This window comes from Narcine bancroftii, chromosome 12 (assembly GCF_036971445.1).
Source record: "Narcine bancroftii isolate sNarBan1 chromosome 12, sNarBan1.hap1, whole genome shotgun sequence".
In the NCBI taxonomy this organism is placed as follows: Eukaryota; Metazoa; Chordata; class Chondrichthyes; order Torpediniformes; family Narcinidae; genus Narcine; species Narcine bancroftii.
In genome coordinates, this window is record NC_091480.1 from 74,686,556 (window position 1) to 74,708,726 (window position 22,171).

At 38.0% G+C, this 22,171-nt stretch overlaps 1 protein-coding gene across 1 annotated transcript in view; it reads left to right on the top strand.

Annotated features, from left to right (window-relative positions):
- Positions 1 to 22,171, top strand: part of LOC138747551 (WAS/WASL-interacting protein family member 2-like) — a 76,888-nt gene that overhangs the window by 38,569 nt on the left and 16,148 nt on the right. Inside the window, 3 exon segments of the mRNA XM_069906867.1 lie at positions 12,008 to 12,139; positions 17,929 to 18,061; positions 21,909 to 22,040. Coding sequence (XP_069762968.1) covers positions 12,074 to 12,139; positions 17,929 to 18,061; positions 21,909 to 22,040 — 331 coding nt within the window. The 5' untranslated portion in view covers positions 12,008 to 12,073.

Genomic DNA, 22,171 nt, shown 5'->3' on the forward strand with positions numbered 1-22,171 from the left:
CCTCTTACAGATGATCTCAAAGCCCTTTGTTTCTTTCTTGACAAGAGACCCAACCAGTCACTCTCCACTGCCTGGCAGAACTTGTTCTCACATAATAACTTCTCTTTTGACTCATCCCACTGTCTTCAAATCAATGGAGTAGCCATGGGTACCTGCATGGGTCCCAGCTAAGCTTGCCTCTTTGTAGAGCAATCCATGCTCACACAGGCAAGGCCCCTCAACTCTTCCTCTGCTATAATCAATGGCTATATTGGGGCTGCTTCATGCATCTGTGATGAGCTTATCATTCAATTCGCTGCCAACTTCCACCCTGATCTCAAATTCATCTGGTCCATCTCCAGCAACACTCTCCCTTTTCTTGATTTCTAGCTCCATCTCGAGAGACAACCTTTCCACAGACATATTTTACAAACCCACCAACTCCCACAACTACCTCGACTACCAGTCCCCTGCGAGGATTCTGTTCCCTTCTCCCAATTTCTCCATCTCTGCTGCATCTATTCCCAAGATGAGGTCTTCCAATCCAGATCATTTGAATGTTTGCCTTCCTCCACAAATGTGGCTTCCCTTTCACCACCATCATCTCTGTCTATACCCGTATCTCCTCCATTTCCTGCTCATCTACCATGGCCCCCTCTGCCCCCAGATGTAACAAACACAGGATTTCCCTTGTCTTTACCTACCACCCCACTAGCCTCCACATGCCACACCTCCTCTAATTTCTGACACCTACAACAGTATCCCATCACTAGACACATCTTCCCCTCTCTGCCTTCTGTAGGGACCTCTCCCTCCATGATTCCCTTGTCCACTCATCTCCACCCACCAATGGCATCTTCCCCTCTGACTGCAGGAAGTGCCACATCGCCTCCCTCACCACCATTCAGGGCCCCAAATAATCCTTTCAAGCGAAGCAGCACTTCACGTGTATCCACGGGAGTTATCAGAGAGATGATGCAGACTGGGAGATCGGTTAGCTGAGCACCTTTTCCTCTGACTGCATCAGTGACAAGGATCTTCCCATTGTCCAACCACTTCAATTCTGTGCCCCACTCCCATACTCTGTCAGTCCATGGCTTCATTTACCTTCCCAGCAAGACCACCCGTAAATTGGAGGAACAACATTTGATTTTCTGTCTGGTGCTCTCCAATCAGATGGCATTAACATTGACTTCTTCAGTTTCTGCTCTCCTACTCACTGTTCTCCTTCCCTTCCCTTTTGTAATCTTTCCTACAGTTCTCTACTCCCTTCCCTCTCAATTAACAGAGCCATCCATCCATCCTTCCCTCCCTCCCTCCCTCATCCACCTATTACCTCCTGCCTTTGGGACCCTGCTCCTCCCCCAACCATTTTGTTCATACTTTGATGAAGTGCTCAAGCCTGTGCTGACCATTATTCCGCTAGTCAATAGCAGGTCAATACCTGCTCCCATTCCATTAGCCCTCCCATCCATGCATCTACCCAATTTATTCTTAAAATTTAAGAGGCTGCTTAAAAATTTGAGATCTTCATCTCAGATTATGACGCAACATGTAATTCATCAGAAATTTTTAAAATAAAATAAACACTTGCATCTTCATGTACTTTTAGGCAATGACAACAACGACCACTTTGAATGAAAAAAAACATTATTCAACTCCCCGCTAATCCTGTCTATAACTGGAATGGCTTCTCTTAAGGGAAATTGATATGTTCTGATACTACTACAGGTTGAGGAAAACAAGAAAATCTGCAAATGCTCGGATCTAGTGCAATACACAAAAGTCCTGGAGAAACCTAGCAGGTCTTTGATTACAAATTTAAAACTGTCGAGCACAGGGGCAAATAAAGAAAAAAAAGTCTTTGTCCCAAACAGCATGGAAGGCACATATTGCTTGGTCATACCAGTCCCTTGTGAACTTAAAATGTCTTTTGATGCTGGATTGCCAGCCTAAAGCATGCATTCAGAATTTAAAATCATTTGAAATTTAATCTGAATTATAGGTCTCATCTTTTAAAAAAAAGTTTAGACCAATGGCCCATTGATTAATTGAGAGTAGATCCTGTCAGTCATTTTTCCATCGTTTGGACTTCAAAGGATTAAATTATGTCCGCATTAAGACAGCAGTATAGCTTGAATTAAATGCTGTACTAGTTTTCCAAGCAACTGGAAAGAGTGTAACAGTGAAAATTTAACTTGTGCAATTTTTTTTCCAGTGATAGTGATCCATTTTAAGATTGATACTTCTGAAGTCTCAGGGCTTGAGAGTTGGCAAGATTCTTAAAAATCTCATTTAAGATTTGTGTAGTTAGTGGCGAATTGTTGTAGAGGCTGCCTTTTGAATGCAAAGTTCATTGATTCAGTTTTACTTGGTGTCCTGGCCAACCTTTTCTCCTTCAGTCAACAGCACGAAGGTTGGTTATTTATTTTGTTTGCCTTCAGTTGAATATTTTCAATGCAAGTTGAAAGCTTACCAAGTTAGAAGGATACACCTGAAAAGTAATTCTAGTACAACTCTGATTATACAAAATGGTCGGGACTGGGCCTATGTCACATAAATGTTTTTTTTTGGATAGCTGATCGTTTTTTTTTTTAAAAACAGCTCAGTAGCAACAACAAATCACTTGTAATAGTGTTTAAACAACAAGGGAAGGCTTTTTTAAGCATTAAAATAATGTTTAATCCTCACCAAAAAAATGCTGGCCGCCACCAATCACTGACGCCTCCCCGCCGAGGTCCCTGCTCCTGCCTGGGAGTCTGAAGTCCCCGATCCTGCCCAGGAGGCCAGTCTCCTTGGTGACACCAGGATAAGGAACTTTGCATGCACTTTGAGAGGGAGAGTTGGAGAGAAAAGTCAATGGAGGCAGGTAAAGAATAAATGGAAAGAGAGAGGATTGAAGCAAGGACAATCATTGTTCTAATTTCATGTTGAGTGAATTTTTTTTCAACCTGTGAGGTCAGTTCAGCTCTGAAAAATACTTCTGATAAATGACTATTTCTGATTTGTTTTGGATAACTGAAGTTTTAAATTTTTTTTTAATGAATAAGGATTTTGGAGAATCTGATTTTTGGATAATCGGAGTTTTACCGTATTAGTAAGAGAGTGACTTTGAAGCAATTGCATCAAATCTTTTCCAAATTCAAGATGGCTTGTTATTGTGCAACAGCAAACTGGGCTCAAATCTAGCACTATCTCGATAGAGTTGGCACAATCTCTCCTTGACCACATGGGTTTCCTCTGAAGATTTCCATGAGCCTGAGCAGTCCATAATAACTAACCAACCTCCTAACCCATTATGTCTTTATTATGTGGGAGGAAACCTGAAGACGTAAAGGGTTGAGAGGTTGATTAGTCAATGGACGGCATCGACTCATGGGCTAGAAAGGCCTGCACCATGGCGTATCTGTAAATTAAATTTATTATAGCTGAAAGTGTACTGCCTATGGATAATTCAAGGTTGTGGCTTACCTGGTGAACTAGATTATTTAGCTCAAGTTATGCACATGTCTGTCTTGATTTATGTTTAAATTAATTTGGATTTGTGAAAAGTGTTGATGTCTTATGGTATCAATGAATGTCTGTTCAGATTGGAAAGCTCTGTATGGAAAGCACTTAAGCTGATATGATAGTTTAATAATTTATCTGCATTTATTTTAAGCATTGTCACAAACATGAGAGATCACAATACTAATCTGAATTACAGAAAGGTGAATCTTAAAGTAGGAAGTCGAGATATCCAAATGGATATGGGTGTATTTGATGTCAGTGCAAAATAAATTACATTAATGGTTGACATAGTGCACATAAGTTTGGATTGGTTGAGAACACGAAAAGTAAGCAATGGGTTCTCAGATGTTACCTATGATGGAATGCACACTGAGCACTGCATAGTTGAAAGGTTTTCTCAATGCAAATATCAACAGCAAATCTCTTAATTTACCTTCTAACCATTGTTCCCTCTAAGCTGTGCGCATGTGCACACACATTTTGTAATCAATGCACAAAGGAAATTAATGTGAACGCAAAAGGAGTTCAAAGTATAGAATAAAATCTTAACTAAATACGTTACTTCGAAGAATGCAATCATGATTGTATTATATTAAAATATGCCAATACAGTTTTATTAGCCATGAGTCAAAATGATCTTGAAACAATTTCAAGTTTACATTTGCACAAGCATTCAGTGCACACAGACTTTTGTCACAGGGGGAAAAAAAAGGCACATTAGATTTTTGCACACACTGACTAAAAAAATTAGATGGAACATTGCTTTCAACACCTAGATCAGCCTAATTTTTTTTTTTTTACCCTCAGCATCTCTAATATTGACAAATTGAGTATTGATTTGGATCTTGTCTAACACAGGGACTTTTGTCTTTAATGAACATTTCATCCAAAAATACTAATCTTGCTGCAAAATAAATGAGAAGCAATGAGCCAACTTTTAAAAAATATTTTATTTCCAATTTTAAATCATACGACATTGGTTATAATATTTTGATATAAACATTATATAATTAAATGAACCCCCCAACCTCCCTCATCCACCCCAATAACACGCTCCCTCCTCCCCATGAAAATTTTCCACCAATGGAAAGAAGGAGATCATCACTAAAAACAATCATAATCAACTTTTTAGCTGTGGAAAGTGAGACATCCTCCAGAGTAGATTGAGAGATCAAATTTTAATACCAAGAGTTTTTAAAATACGGGCTCCATACTTTTACAAAGAAATGATATTTATCCCACAAGTTGTATGTTATCTTTTCTAAAGGAATACAAGATTTGATTTCAGGATGCCATCTTTGCATTCCTAAAACTAAATCAGATTTCCATGTTATAGCCAAACATTTTTTTTAGAAACATCTAAAACCAAACGTAAAAATTCAATTTGGTACATAGTCATTCTCAACCCTAAAGCAATCGGCTTAATATCCCCTAATAAAAATAACATTGGATTAAATGGTAAACTTACTTTTAATACTCGGTCCAAAAACAATTTAACTGGTGACCAAAAGTTCTTAACCTTAGAGCAAGTGCAAGTCGAATGAAAAAAATACGTATTTCTTGTCCACACCTAAAACATAAATCTGAAGAATTTAATTCAAATTTCTTTAATTTTTTTTAAATTTGTTTATTTTTCACACAATAAACCATATTGACCAAAATACATGCAGACATTTTTCTCTTGAATATATAGTGTCATTTTCTCCCCCTTTTCCCCCTCCCTTCCCTCCCTCCCTCTCCCCCTTCCCATTTATTCAAAGTTCAATCTATAAGATACATTAAATCCGTTAAACAATGTTGTCACTTAATAAAATAAACAAGAAATTTTTATCTTTTACTTTTATATACTGAGTCAGTTCATTTAGTTGTCTTTTCCTTCTGTCATTTTAGGTGGTGGAGGTTCATGGTAGGATTTCTCTATTGTATTTCATGTATGGTTCCCATATTTGTTCGAATATTGTGATGTTATTTCTTAAATTATATGTTATTTTTTCTAATGTACCATTGTTGTATTCTCAAGTTGTCTTCTAATTTCCAGGTTGACATAATACATTTTTTTGCTACAGCTAGGGCTATCATAATAAATCTTTTCTGTACTCCATCCAAATTGAGTCCAAATTCTTTATTTCTTATATTACTTAGAAGAAAGATCTCTGGGTTTTTTGGTATATTGCTTTTTGTGATTTTATTTAATACCTGGTTTAGATCTTCCCAAAATTTTTCTACTTTCTCACATGTCCAAATTGCATGTATTGGTGTTCCCGTTTCCTTTTTACATCTGTCTGATACTGTTGGGTCCCATTTATTTAACTTTTGGGGTGTGATGTATAGCCTGTGTAACCAATTATATTGTATCATGTGTAACCTCGTGTTTATTGTATTTCTCATAGTTCCGGAGCATAGCTTTTCCCATGTTTCATTCTTTATCTTTATGTTTAGATCTTGTTCCCAGTTTTGTTTTGGTTTACAGTTTGTTTCCTCATTCTCCTTTTCTTGTAGTTTGATGTACATGTTTGTTATAAATTTTTAAATTATCATTGTGTCTGTAATCACATATTCAAAATTGCTTCCTTCTGGTAACCTCAGACTGTTTCCCAATTTGTCCTTCAAGTAGGTTTTCAGTTGGTGGTATGCAAACCTTGTATCGTGAGTTATATTATATTTGTCCTTCATTTGTTCAAAAGATAATAATTTATTTCCCGAAAAACAATTTTCTAATAATTCTTAAAGTTTGGTAGTTATAAGCCTCCTTGTTTGTACAATTCTGTTAATTTATCTAGTGCTATTTTGAGGAGTTAAATACAATTGATGTAAAAAAAAAATTGCACCAATCTATATCTTACATTTATAACCATAGTCATACTATCTTTACAAAGATTTCTCCAAACACTTCCATCTATCTTTCTATTCAAATAAAGTTCCCATTTCATTCTTGATTCATGAACATTCAATTTAGGCATTTTATTTTGAAATAACTTGTACGTCACAGAGAGATATTTATTTGAATCTTCCTTAGTAAGTAATAATTCTAAAGCAGATTGTCTAGGTAATTTCTCCAACAAATTTTTTTTAATGATAATAAAAAAAGTATCAAGAACTTGAAACTTCTTCATTCGATTAAAAGATTAAAAACTTCCCTGCTTTAAAGCAATCTTCAACTTTTTAAAGTTGAACCATTTGATTCCATATTTTCAAAAACTGATTATTAACAGTAAAGGGGAAAAGTTTATTCTGATATAAAGGCATTTTCACTGAGATCTTTCCTTTCCCAACTATCTGATAATCAATTTTATTTCATATTTCAATTAAATGTTTCAAATTTGGAGGATCTATACCAGTTAACAATTTTGAATTCCACTTATAAATAAATTCAGTCATAAACTTCTCATCAATTTTATCTAACTTTTTTGGCCCAAATAGAAGATTTGTTCATATCAAACATTTGTTCATATCAAATATCAATTGTGCAGCTTTATAATAATTCTGAAAATTAGAAAGTTGTAAACCACCTAATTCAAATTTCCAAGTTAATTTCTCCAAAGATACCCTATTCATTTTCCCCTTCCATGAAAATTTTCTCACAATTAAATTAAGATCTTTTAAAAAATTTTTGGGGTACTAAACAAGGGATAGATTGGAAAAAAATATTGAATCCTCGTAAAAATATTCATTTTGATACAATTCCCTCTTCCTATTGAAGTAATAGGTAAATCATTCCATCTATTTAAATTATCTTTAATTTTATTAAATAATGGAACATAATTTAACCGAATCGAATTACTAAATTTCTATCTGTTCTAATACCTAAATATTTAATCGGATTATTTGTCCACCTACATTGAGCTCCACATTAACAACAATCATAATCTCCTTCTACTAATGGCATAACTTCACTTTTATCCCAATTAATTTTATAAGCAGGTATTTCTGTATAATCTTGTAATTTTTTATATAAAGAAACTAAAGAATTATCAGGATTTGTTATATAAATCAATAGAGCATTCGCAAACAAACTAATTTTATATTTCTCTTTATTCACTTTAATACCAACATCTTGTCTTATTGATTGTGCCAATGGTTCAGTTGCTAAAACAAACAATGCAGGAGATAAAGGACAACCTTGCCTAGCCGATAATGTTAATGGAAAAGGAGAAAGTTGTCCATTAGTAACTACTTTAGCCATAGGGTTCCTATATCAATCTTTAATCCAATTAATAAATTTTGATCCAAATTGAAATTTTTGTAAAACCTTAAATAAATAATTCTATTCTAATCTATCAAAGCCTTTTCTGCATCTAATGATAAAACTAATGCCAGATCCACTTGTTTCTGAGAACCATGTATTAAACTGATTAATTTAGCTACATTATCAGCAGAATATCTTTTCTTAATAGATCCAGACTGATCTAAATGAACCAACTCAGGTAAATATTTATTTACTCTTAGCCAAAACTTTAGCAACAATTTTATAATAAACATTTATTAATGATATAGGTCTTTAAGATTCAGGTTTTAATAAATCTTTATCTTTACTGTTATCACAGCATTCGAAAAAGAATCGGGTAGAGAACAAGTTACAGTTGCTTGTTTTAATACTTCCATTAAAAAAGGCATCAATAAATCTTTAAATTTTTAATAAAATTTCTCTTATTCCATATCTCTTCTTCAGGAGATTTCCCATTTTTCTTCAACTACTTTCAACGTAAATGAGGAATCTAAATCATTCCGTGCTTGGCAATTCAAAGATGATAATTGAAGCTTCTGTAAAAAATCATTAATTTCTTCTTCATTATTCATTGATTGAGATGAATATAATTTGGTATAATACTCTCTTAAAGAATCATTCATATCCTGGAATTTATAAGTAATTTTCTTATTTATTTTTAACAGCATTAATAACACTTGATGCTTGCTCCATTTTCAATTGCCAACCCAAAACCTTATGTGCTCATTCCCCCAACTCATAATATTTTTGTTTAGTTCTATCAATTAATTTCACAGTCCTATGTCTGAATTGAATTATAATGCATTTTATAAATTTATCAATCTAACCTTTTTTCCCCAGATGGTTTTTTGTAAATCATTTTCCAAAATCATAATTTTTCTCTAATTTATCTACTTCCTTAAAATAATTTATCTTAATCTTAGTCGAATAACTTGTTATTTGACATCTCAAATAAGCCTTTAATACATCCCATAAAATTTTTTTATGATGAACTGAATTGACATTTGTATCTAAATGTATCTGTATTTGATTTCTTATAAAATCACAAAACTCTGCATTTCTTAGTAATGATGAATTAAATCTCCATCTATAAACTGTTTCAATTCTATCAGTATTTAAACATGACATCAATAATGGTGAATGATCTGGTACAATTCTAGGTTTATATTGTGCATATTCAATCCTTCCTTGTAAATGAGCAGAAATTAGAAAAAAATCAATTCTAGAATAAGAATCAAACTGATAAGAATAAAATGAATAAGCTCTCCCTCTAGGATTCAATTTTCTCCAAATATCCATGAAATTTAACTCTTCCATTAATATCAGTAATCTTTTAGCCATTTTTGTCTTAACTAAAGATTTTGTATATTTATCTAAAATTGGATCTAAACAATTAAAATCTCCACAATTATTATTTCCATCTACTTTTACCAAATTAAAAAAAGGCATCTTGAATAAATTTTTCATCATCCACATTAGGAGTGTAAATATTCATAACAATCCAATATTCTGAATAAATTTACCAAAATCTACCAAAAGGATCAACAATTGTTGATTGCAATTTAAATGGCAAATTTTTATTAATTAAAATGGCTACTCCTTGCACTTTAGAATTAAAAGACGAAGCTATAACCTGACCAACCAATTCCCTTTTCAACTTTTGATGTTCATTCTCTGTCAAATGAGTTTCCTGTTTTAAAAAAAAAAGCAATATCTACTTTCAACTTTTTAATATGAGCGAAAACACTCTTCCTTTTAATTGTATTATTGAGCCCATTCACATTTAACATTACGTAGTTCAAACCTTGTGTTGCCATGTTTTAATTTTAGAAAATATTAAACTCTCCTCTCCATCCCAGGTCATCCCAGCCCCACAATCAATTTTCAGAACATCCCATCTCCAAGACAGAAATTAAGAAACCCCAAAATAAAAGAATTAAAAAAAGGAGAAAAAATACCCCAAAAGCGCCGATTAGGTCAGAGCTAACTCCCTTAATGAGAAGAGGCCCTCGTCACTAGTGGCACGAGGCCTTGGAAGAGGAAAGTGGGGGGGAAAAAAGAGAATCCCCCCCTCCCCCAGACGGAATATCAAAATTAAACTTCAATCATCAAGTATGATAAGCTTCCTCAAGGTCTCTATTAACTTTATCATCATCAATTTCAACTTGAGCTTCATTCGGCTGTCCTCCAGATGGAATCCCTTCTTTTAATTTTTCTTGGTCCCCTTCAATTTGTTGAGATACAGAAGATTACCTTCCATTCTTCTTAATATTGGGCAACGAATTGGCAAATTCCAAGGCTTCAGACTCATTAGCAAAGAATTGAGCTTGATATTGTCCATAAAAAAACTTTAAGGACTGCTGGATATCAAAAAGCAAATTTATATCCCTTATTCCACAAAACTGATTTTGCTGGATTAAATTCTTTTCTTCTTTTAACAATTTCATTACTTAAATCTGCATTAAAAAATACTCTATTGTTCTGAATCACTAAAGGACTTTGTTGTTCTCTCTTTTTTGAGCTGTCATTCTTAAAATTATTTCCCTATCTTGGTAACGTAAATATTTAATCAATATAGAGCGTGGCAGTTGTCCCAGATATGGATTTTCCTTAGAGCTCTATGTGCTCTATCGAGCTCCAAACCATTTGGAAAATTCTCTGGTCCCAAAATTTCAGGCAGCCAATTTTGAAAAAAATTTACTGGATTATTACCTTCAAAATCTTCAGGCAAACCAACAATTTTCACATTATTTCTTCTACTCTGATTTTCCAACATATCAACTTTCTGCAATAAATCTTTCTTCTGAACTTCCCACACTGTAAAAGAATCTTCTATCTTATTAACTGTATCTTTACATTCTTCCACCTCCATATGACATTTCTGGAAATCATCTTTAACTTCAGCAAAATTTGCATCCATTTTCTGACTAAGTCAATTTTTTCAAGGATGTTATCAAAAACCTATGGGTCAAGAGGTTTTGGGGTAACATAATATGCACCCATTTTATCTTGAATATATTGATCTCCTTCTGTTTCCTTGTGACAGTTGTAAAAAAAACTTTCTTCTCCTCCAGGATCATCATCTTCCTCCACTGATGTTGCTAAGGGTTAAAACTGTAAACGGGCTTTTTATTTAGCCCTTGTCTGACCCGCTACCGTTGTCAGAGTCTGATCCATAGGTTCCGATTCAGTTGCTTCTGTGGCGCGCATGTACGAATTTCCACGCATGGCGTTGTCTCTGCTGCCATCTCTGTAGTTTTTTTCCCAGGCTCCAGCACCATCTTTCCCAGCTTCCTGAGAAGGGTGATGCTGGAGCCTGAATTCTCACCTGTGAAGCCTTTGTCGGTCAGGGCTGGAGAGGAACTAGGATCGGAGGCTGAGTCTTCAAGATAGGCCCTGATTCTTCCAGCAAAGTAACTCCAGTTGCAGCCTTTTTTTTTGTAGTTTGAGTTCTGAATTTCTTTGTAGCCATCTTCTGAGACCTCTAAGAAGTTTTTAAAACCAGTTCAACAAAAGAAATTGTTTAAAAGTGTTCAACAAAAGAAATTGTTTAAAAGTCGGGCACTAATTAATTCTGCCAGGAGAAAAGTTTTCCTCGTCATCACCCGACAGCATCACGCAACACACACCCCAACCAACTTCTTGCTCGAATATTTTTTATTATATGGAAGTTAAATTTCCAATTTATTATCACAATACATGCATGACATCACACAGCCCTGTGATTCTTTCCTGTGGGCCAGGCAGAATTTCTAATTATTGGTCACTAAACTACTCAAGGAGGAGAGTATGCCAACTTTACAAATACAGAAAAATAAATATTCAATAATAAATAATGAGCAAAGTAAGAGTCCTTAAATGTCTGTTTTTCAAAATTTTGGATAAATGAGGATTTTAGAGAATTTGATTTCAGATGATTACTGAAACATCAGTAATATATCTTTACCTCCTATTGATGCTACGAGACTGGCTGAGTTCCTCCAGCATTTGTTTTTTATTTCCCTACTGGAGAATTCCATTTGTGGTTGTTGGATCTGTGGTAGTTGTGCATTTGCTATTTATTCCTCCATAGCTTAACTGTTTCTGAAGCAGACTGTCTTGATTCATAAATTCAGAATGGTTTTGAATGAGAAACTGAAACTTAATTGGGCATTTTGTATATCATTATAAGCTTATGTTTTCTGGGAAAGATGGAGATATTTGAGGGGATGAGTGGGGATTTCACTTGTATTATTCCATTGCAGCATAAAGGGAACTCTTCTCAAATTGGTAAATATTTCTGTATATTTTCAGGTTTATGAATGACCAAGAACACTGTGTGAAATACAACAGAGATTGAATCAGCAGGTAGTGGAAAATATGCCAATACCTCCGCCACCCCCACCCCCACCTGCTGCACCTCCTCCACCCCCATCATTTAATCAGGTAAGGAAAAGTCATAATCTGGCAGATTTGGGGATCATTAGTATTTTGTAGAATAATACAACAGAGAACCTGAGCTGCCAACTATCAAACTCTTACCAGAATAAGCCTCGACCTTGTTCTCCCTCATAATTATTTACCCTTTCTATCAATGAATCTGTGTTGCTACCTGAGCCATTTTCAGTGGTACGAAGGTCCACTTGTTTCTGGGTAAGTAAATTTTTTTAGTTCACTGTTTCTGGATGATTGTCAAAAATTGCTGATGTGTTCGTTTTGCACGCAGAAAACATAAGCTATTCCATCACATTTTCCTTTTTACAAATTTGAGAAAAGAGAGCAAGGCTGTTCTTGCATGTCTGACGCTACCATTTTGTAGTTTTTTTTCCACCCTCTCTGGAACTACTATCTCTTCATACATCAGCAAGAGTTGTTCACTATATTTTGGGTGTGACCAAATTGAGACTCAAAACTTATTTAGAAAAACAAAACTGTTTGTTATGGACTCCAAGAATTTTATTTTTGGTAAAATTATATTGTAGCTAAGTTTTTTACCTATTTGATGGCCTTATTAAACTGTTGTTTCAAATAATTTGCAAATTTGTATTTCTCCCTCCAGTTCATTTTTTTTTCAAGTAATGCGGCTCAATTACTTGCACTAATTTACTGGTTTTAAGATATAATTTGTAACTTTTTAAAATATTTCCAAAGTATAAGTAGTTAAGTAATGAGCAATAGTGTTCTCCGCATTGGTCTTGAGCAGTGGTTTTCAAACTGCCCCCCTAAACTCACATTCGACCTTAAGAAAATTCCTATCCCATAGGTGCTCTGTGATTAGTAAAGGATTGCTTAAGATGGTTTGAGTGGGAAGGAAAGTTTGAGAATCACTGCTCTAGACCCAATTGTTAATGAAATATTTTGCTTGAGAAAAATTGACATTGGCCCATTTCCTTTAGAGTTATGCAACTGTGCACATAACGAGTCAATGAGGTACTGTGGCCACTGGAATTGGTGTGGACACGAAAAAATAACCAGATAAGACATTTTTTGGGGGGGAATCAAATGGCTTTACTCTTCGTCACCCATGGAACCTTTTAAAAGCCAGAATCACGCACTCGACGCGTGCTGATGTCATCACACACTGATATCACATGGCTGGTTCGATGCCTTCTGGGAGTTGTAGTGCCCCCATAGTGCCGCTACACGTCCGCCACCCCCCGAACCAGCAGGAAGGCTTGTCTTGTCTTTTAGGTGGTTGACCTCTGCGACGGACTGTTGGCTGCTCCAGTGAGGAAGACTTATCTACACGAGCGAGATTAAGCCTGTCAATAGTGGAAAAACTGGCTTCCCTCCAATGTCCAAAATACAGGTTGACCTAATTAGTCTGAATATCCTATCAGGTCCTTCCCAGGGTGTCTGTAAAGGTTGACCAAATGTTCTCCTACCGATGAAGACATATTCGCAATTTTTGATGTCTTCAGACACAAAGAAAGAGTGTTCTCCATGTGTCGATGGTGGCATAGGGATCAATTTTCCTACGGTCTTCCTTAGCCTGCTCAATAGTTCTTTAGAATCATCACTGGAGTTGGAATGGTAGGGGACGAACTCCCCTAGAACCACCTCTAACGGTGTGCTGTACATGACCTCCACAATTGAAGCTTGGAGGTCCTCCTTTGGAGTTGTGCTAATGCCCAATAATACCCAGGGCAGCTCTTCAACCCAGTTCAGGCCCTCTAACTGAGCATTCAACATTGACTTGAGATGTTGAAGAAACCTTTCCAACATTCCATTGTCTGGAGATGACAGACATTTGTATGATGAATTGTTGTACTGAGCAAGCGAGACAAGGCCGTCTGCAGCGAGGAAGTAAATTGTGGTCCTCTATCTGAAGTAATATGCATTGGTAAACCAAAACAAGACGCCCAGGAACGCCTGAGCACATGTCTGTCGTAGTATTTACCATAGGCACGGCCTTGGGCCATCATGTAAATCTGTCTTATTACTGTAAAAAGGTAACTATCCTCTTGAAACATGAAGTGGACCAGTGATGTCCACGTGGACATGAGTAAAACGGCGAGTAACTGCTGGGAAGGACTGCAGTGATGCCTTAGTGCCGCTGAACTTTTTATTTTTGGCAGGCAATGCAGAACCTCGCCATTTGTGTAATGTCTTTTTTTAAGACCGTGCCACACGAACCTGTCCGAAACCATACGAAAGGTCGATCTAATCAATGGATGTGAGAAACCATACAGAGAGCTGATATTTCCATGATGCTGGAACTACTGGGCATGAGTGTTCCGATGATAAATCACAGAGGAGTAGTTTTCCATTAACTCCGAATTTCGTGATTGCAGTCCAATAAGCATCATCTCATGGTCATGTTCTTCATCCTTGGCCTAGCTGTGCAGTCAATATCTTGATCTACAGACGAAACCTCGACTGAGGCAGAGTGGGAAAGTGCATCAGCTACTAACTACATTGTCTTTTCCGGAAATATGTAGTATTTTTGTGGAGAATTCTGAAATGAATGGTAATTGCCATTGTTGTCGAGCTGACCAGGGCTCTGCGACCTTGGAAAATGCAAATGTTAAGGGCTTGTGGTCGGTGTACATAGTAAAATCTATGCCCTCCAAAAAATAACAGAAGTGTCGAACAGCTCCTTATCAAAAGCAATGTATTTCTTCTCTGCTTCACGAAGATGGTGGCTGAAGAATGCCAATGGTTTCCATTGACCGTTGACATATCGATGAAGTGTGCCTCTTATGGCCATATTGGAAATGTCTGTAGAAAGGGCAGTGGCTGCATTTAAAACTGGGTAGCTAAGCATTGTGGCATGAGTCAGCAATTCTTTCATCTTCAAGAAGGCATTGTTTCCCTCTTCAGTCCAATGGATGGTTCTGGCATTTCCAGACAGTAAGTCAAAAAGAGGCTTCCATGATATGAGCTGCTCCTGGAAGAAACCGACGGTAAAAATTTACCATTCCCAAGAATTTCTGCAGGCTTTTAACCATAGCAGGTCTTGAGTACTTGGTAATGGCCTCAACTCTGGATGGCAGTGGAGTCATGCCTTCCTGAGTAATCCTATGCCCCAAGAAATCAATCATTCCTTGTCCAAAAACTAATTTATCTGGATTGATGGTCAGCCCAAACTATTGAAGACGATAAAAAGTGTACAAAGATGTTCCAAATGTTCTTCCCTTGTCCCACTGGCCACTAAAATGTCATCAAGGTAAATTAAGACATTGGTCATACCATGTCCAAAAGCATCCATCACCCGTTGAAATGATTGAGGGGCATTCTTTAAACCGATTGGCATTCGTAAAAAGTTGAACAACTAAAACGGGGTAATTATTGCTGATTTTGGAATATCTTCTGACTCTACTGGTACTTGGTGACGGCCACGCACCAAGTCTATTTTGGAGAAGATCTTTGCTCCATGCAAATTAGCTAAGAAATCCTGAATTTGAGGTATCGGATAACGATCTGGGATGGTGGTGTTAAGGTGCCAACCTCTATTGTGTTTCAGGCCTAATATGTAAGGGAGATGCCCAGGGACTGTCAGACCTACCAATTATGCCTAGTTCGTCCATCTTGGCAAACTCTTCAGAAGCCAAGCGCAGCTTCTCTGGAGGCAAGCGACGCGCTTTAGCATGGATAGACGGACCCTTAGTAGAAATGCAGTGAGTAACACCGTGCTTTGCAGTGGAGGCAAAAAATTGTAGAGTAGTAATCTCAGGGAAATATTTCAACAGCTTGGAGAATTCATCTACTGGTTTACTTAATGCTTGAAGGTGCAGAGCAGGGGTATAGGCATCTGCCAGAGTACTGGTCTGAAAAGTAGTTCCATCTATTAGCCGACGGCCTTTTAAGTCGACGAGGAATGAATGAGCCCAAAGAAAGCCTGCACCAAGTGAAGGTCGGGATACTGCTGTTATAATGAATGGGCAAGTGTAGAGATGATTCTTGAACTTGACATTCATCTTCCTGGAGTCAAAGGTCGGAATGTTGAAACTATTAACTGCTCGTAGTTGCAGGTCCGGGTAGGATGGCGTGTGTCAAAACTGTTGGGTGGAAATACATTAACTTCTGAACCCACGTCCACCTGAAATTTTCGCTGGGAGAAGTGGTCCCATACATACAGTAGGCTTGCAGGTTTCTCGTCAGCCACCACAGCCCTCACTGGCGGTTGCCCTGGGCGTTTCCTGCAAGATGAGGTGTCCACAGGCTGCTTGCTTGTCTTGGGGCATTGTCTGTTTGTAGGGAGTGATGTGCTAAGAGCACTAGCGTGTGACATGAAGTCAGTATCAGAGGGGTTGGTTGTGCAGATTTGTCTTTCCTTGCTGTGCTTTTTAAGCCAGCCATAGAATGTCTGCCTCTTCTGCTACAGCCCTTGGGTCTTCAAATGAACACTTGGTTAACAAGAGCCTAATATCACCTGGCATTCGCTCTAAAAAGAGCTGCTCGAATAACATATTGGGCATTTCACCAGCTGCCAGGAACAGCATTTCATTCATTAGTTCTGAAGGGGGTGGTCTCCCAACCCTTCGAAATGTACTAGTTTGGCTGCCCTCTCTCTACGGGACATAGAATTGCTAGGATGCCCTAAAGAGAGCGACCCACAGTCGCCAGGGGTGTGTGTTACCACTGGAGTCGTCAATCAACTGAATAGCTCACGAGACTCTTGTGTCTTGAAGTCAAGCTTGTGCAAATTTTTATAAATTGCTCACTCCATTTTTTTGGGGAAAAAAAGGATAGTTCGGGTGTGGTTTGGTGGGGGCTAGATTCCTCAGCTACATGTGCAGCCCAAGCATTTTGGGCACAGTTACAATAATATACACATAATAAAAGTACTTTTAAAGCGTCATACTTGCTGGCATGTGGTTGATCCTTTAGGAAGTTGCTGACCCTCTTAGCAACGGTCTGGTCCAGGGCACTGACAATAACGAGTGGTATCCAATTCGACTTTGCACAGGTGAAATTGTGCTTCATCCTGTTGGAACCACAGTTTAGGCTCAGCTCTCCAGAAAGATGGTAGCTGCAGAGTCCGTGTTTGTCCAGAAGTACATTTTTGGACTCATCGGGGTCACCAATTGAATTGCAGTGGTCACAACGAAATAACCACACGTTTTTTTTTGAGTGAATCAAATGGATTTACTATTTATCACCCACGCAATCTTTTAAAAGTCAGAATCACCCGCTTGACACGCGCTGACAACATCACATACTGATGTCACATGGCCGGTTCGATGCCTCCTGCGAGTTGTAGTGCTGCCATAGCGCTGTTACAGTACGATTAAAACAGTGTTTTTCAAACTTTTTCTTTCAATTCACATGCCACCTTAAGCAATCCTTTACTAATCACAGAGCACTTATAAAATAGAGATTGCTTAAGGTGGCATTTGAGTATAGGGGGCAGTTTGAAAACCACTGCTACCTCACTTTATACTTTCTCTTATTCTGAATCCTTTACCCCTATTTTATGCTGTTTATCTTGAAGCCAGCTCCTATCCATTCTGCTGCTCACCCTTGGCTACATTCTGAGTTTAATTTTTGTGACATCATCTTTCAATTTAAACTGGTTAAGAGGGTGTGGGGTAAGAGGACTTTGAAGTTTCAGGTAATCAATGGATTGTTTGTAGGGAAATTGAATCATCTGTGTGAGAACAGGGCAGTATAAGCAAGGAATTGCAAAGTAAAACAATGGAATATTTGTACATATGCAATCTGATGCAACTTGTCATGGAATGTAAAGCAACATTGTAATAGTTTTAGTTACTTTTGATATGTTTTAACAGGCGAATACAGTAACATCAAAATTGAGCCGAGAGGAGCACCGTAATCGAGGGGCACTTTTATCTGATATCACAAAGGGAGCCAAACTTCGAAAAGTGACCAATGCAAATGACAGAAGTGCCCCAAATCTTGAAAGTAAGTAGCAAATGTAAACAGTGATGTTATAGGATTTCAGTCAGCTGTAAAGGTGAGGTTGTGACATGAGAACCATAGAGCACTGCAGCATAGAAAGCAGGCCACTCGGGCCGAAAACATTATTCCGCTAGTGCCACTGACCTGCAGCCATTCCATAGCCCTCCAGATCTCTCCCATCCATGTATCTATCCAGTTTATTTTTAAAACTTAAGAATGAGCCTGCTTTTACCACATCATATGGCAGCTTGTTCCACACTCCCACCACTGAATGAAAAAGTTCCTCACAAACCTTTGCCCTTTCACCCTAAAGCCATGTCCTCTAGTATTTTATCTCTTCTAATCTAAGTGGAAAGAGCCTACTCAAATTGACTGTCTATACTTCTCATAATTTTGTTATGAATCTCCTCATTCTAGTATGCTCTAACCTGCTTAATCTTTCCCTGCAACTCAACTCCTGAAAACATCCTACTTCTCTGCACTCTTTCAAGCTTGCTGACATCCTTCCTGTAGTTTGGCAACCAGAACTGCACACAATACTCCAAATTTGGCCCCATCAATGTCTTGTACAACCTCAGCATAACATCCCAACTCTTGTACTCAATACTTTGATTTATGAAGGCCAAGATACCAAAAGCTTTCTTCACAACCCTGTCTACTATGATGCCATTTTCAGGGAATTAAGTATCTGAATTTGCAGATCCCTTTGTTGTTTCTCCACACTCCTCAGTGCTTTTCCATTTACCGTGTATGTCCTACTAAAATGCAACACCTCACACTTTTCTGCGTTAAATTCCATCTTCCACTTTCTGTTTCATTTTTCCATTTGGTCCAGATCCCTCTGCAAGCTTTGAAAGCCTTCTTTGCTGTCCATGACGCCTCCAATCTTAGTGTCATCAGCAAACTTGCTGATCCAATTTACCACATTTATCATTCAGATCATTGATATAGACAACAAACAACAATGGTCCCAGCACAGATCCCTGAGGGATATCACTAGTCACAGGCCTCCAGTCTGAGAAGCAATCATCCCCTACCACTCTGTTCTCCCAATCAGCCAATTTTGAATCCAGTTTACAACCTCTCCATGGATACCTAATGTCTAAACCTTCTGAACTAGAATCCCGTGTGGGTCCAATTTCTTCATTTTCTTTCTTGGTAACCTCCCCAAAACTATAAGATTCATTAAACATGACACATACCATGCACAAAGCAATGCTAACTATCCTTATTCAGCCCTTGGCTGTTCAAATACTTGTATATCCGATCTCTAAGAACACCGTCCAATAATTTACCTACTACTAACGTCAGGTTCACTGCCTGTTGTTTAAGCAACGGAACAACATGAGCTACCTTTCAATCCTTTGGCACCTCATCCATGAATAAAGATATTTTAAATATTGCTGCCAGGGCTCCTGCAATTTGTATACTCGTCTCCCTCGTGGTCCAAGGGAATATCGTGTCAGGCCCGGGGGAATTTATCTACCTTTATTCACAGCAAGTAAGACAGCAAGCACCTCCTCCTCTTTAACCTCTATATGTTCCATGCCACTACTGCCTTTTCTCTTCCTTCCTTATACACTGCCAGTTTTGTGAGTAAATACTGATGCAAAAAAAACTTTTAAGATCTCCCCCATTTCATGAGGCTGCGCACATAGACGACCACTCTGATCTTCTAAGGGACCAATTTTGTCCCTTGCTATCCTTTTACTCTAACATACTTGTAGAAACTATTTGGGTTTACCTTCATATAATCTGCCAAAGGAATCTCATGACTTCTTTTTGCTTTCCTAATTTCCTCAAGTATTTTATTACATTTTCTATACTCTTCTAGTAACTCATTTGCTCCTTATTGCCTATACCTGCTATACTTCTGAACCAGATCACCAATATCCTTTAAAAACCAAGGCTCCTGAAGCCTATTAAATTTGCCTTTAATTCTGACAAGAACATGCAAACTCTGAACTCTCAAAAATTTGCCTTTGAAGGCCTTCTACTTACTGAACACCTCCTTGCCAGAAAACCACTTATCACAATTCACTCTTCCTAGATCTTTTCTCATTTCTACAAAATTGGCCTTTCTCCAATTTAGAATCTCAACTCGAGGACCAGACCTATCCTTATCCATAATTAACTTGAAACTAATGACATGGTCACTGGACCCAAAATGTTTACCAACACATACTTCTGTCACCTGACCTGTCTGGTTCCCTAGTAGGAGATCAAGTATTGCATCCTCCCCCATTGGTACCTCTATATATTGATTTAGAAAACTTTCCTGAACACATTTGACAAACTCCAAGCCATCCAGCATTTTTACAGTATGGGAATCCCAGTCAATATGTGGAAAGTTAAAATCTCCTACTATCACAACTTTTCTTTCTTACATCGGTCTGCTATCTCTCTACAGATTTGCTCCTCCAATTCTGACTTTTGGGCGGTCTATAATACAACCCTATCAGTGTGGTCATACTGTTCTCATTCCTCAACTCTACCCATATGGCCTCCGTAGACGAGCCCTCTGGGCTGTCCTGTCTAAGTACAGCTGTGATATTTTCCCTGACTAGTAATGCTACTCCTTCCCTTTTCATCCCTCCCCCTCTATCACATCTGAAACAATGGAATCCCGAAACATTGAGCTGACAATTCTGCTCCTCCTGCAATTCAGTCTCACTAATAACAATAATGTCATAATCCCACGTGCCAATCCATGCCCTAAGATCATCTGCCTTTCTGATAATACTCCTTGCATTGAAATAAATACACCTGAGAAAATTTCTACCACTTACAAACCTTCAATTTCAGTCTGTACATGCAGTCCTCACATGACCTTTACCCTTCTCCAACTCACTATCTAACACTCTGGTTTCCCTCCCCCCTGCAAATCTAGTTTAAACCCACTGAAGCAGCATTGGCAAATCTGCCTGCAAGGATATTTGTTCCCCTCCAGTTCAGATGCAAACCATCCTGTCGGAATCGGTCCCACCTTCCCTGGAAGAGACCCTAATGATCTAGAAACCTGAAGCCCTCCCATCTACACCATGTCTCTAGCCACGTGTTGAGCTGCGTTATCCTCCTATTTCTAAACTCAATAGCAAACGACATGGGTATAAATCCTGAGATCATTACCCTGGAGGTCCTCTCCTTTAGCCTTGCGCCTAACTCCCTGAACTACCTTTTCAGGACCTTCTCACCCTTCCTAGCCACGTCATTGATCTCTACATGGACCACGACACCTGACTGCTTACCCTCCCACCTGAGAATGCCGCGAACATGATCTGAGATATCTCGAACCTTGTTGCTCTATTGCTGTTCACTGAAAAACTGAAAAATCCAGTTGTACCATTATAGCTGATTGTGCTTTCAAATTTAAGACTTGTGAGAGAACACGTCTAAAATATCGAAACTTTATCCTTGTGAAGACAGTCTGAGGTGAAAGATTAAAAGTACCATACTAGAAGTGTGATGTGTAACAGCAAAGCGCATCAACTTTGTTGATTTTTTTTGCTGATTCAGTCTGTTGGTTTAAAATTATTTGTTGGTAATTTATGCCTGAACTCAGTTTTCAACACTTCGGGGCAGGATGATTAGCGCAACGCTATTGCAGCACCGGTGACCCAGGTTCGAATCAGCATTGTCTGTAACGAGTTTTTGCGTTCACCTTCCAAATGTACGGGGTTGGTAAGTTGGTCACAAGGGTTTATTTGGGTGATGCAAGCACATGGACCAGAAGGTCTCATACCTTCCTGTATCTAAATTAAAAAATAATTTAATATTCTCACATACCAGTGAATTCATGGAATGGTGAATTTCCATTTTGTTTATTTAATAATGCCTTTCTTTTCTGAAGATCTTAAAGGAGGAGGAGGAGGAGGTGGTGGACACAGTTCAGGATCTGCATCTGGTGGGCCCGTTCCAATGGGTGGTTTGTTCCAAGGTGGAGTCCCTAAGCTTCGCCCAGTAGGACACAGAGACAATTCGGGTAATTTGTGGCAACTTTTTATTTGGTTAAGTCCCAGCTGTGTCTGAACTTAAGTTCCCTTTTAAGCAATTGACTGCCATAACACTGGAGATGCTTGCTAGGTCAGGATGCACCTGTGGACAAACAGAAAT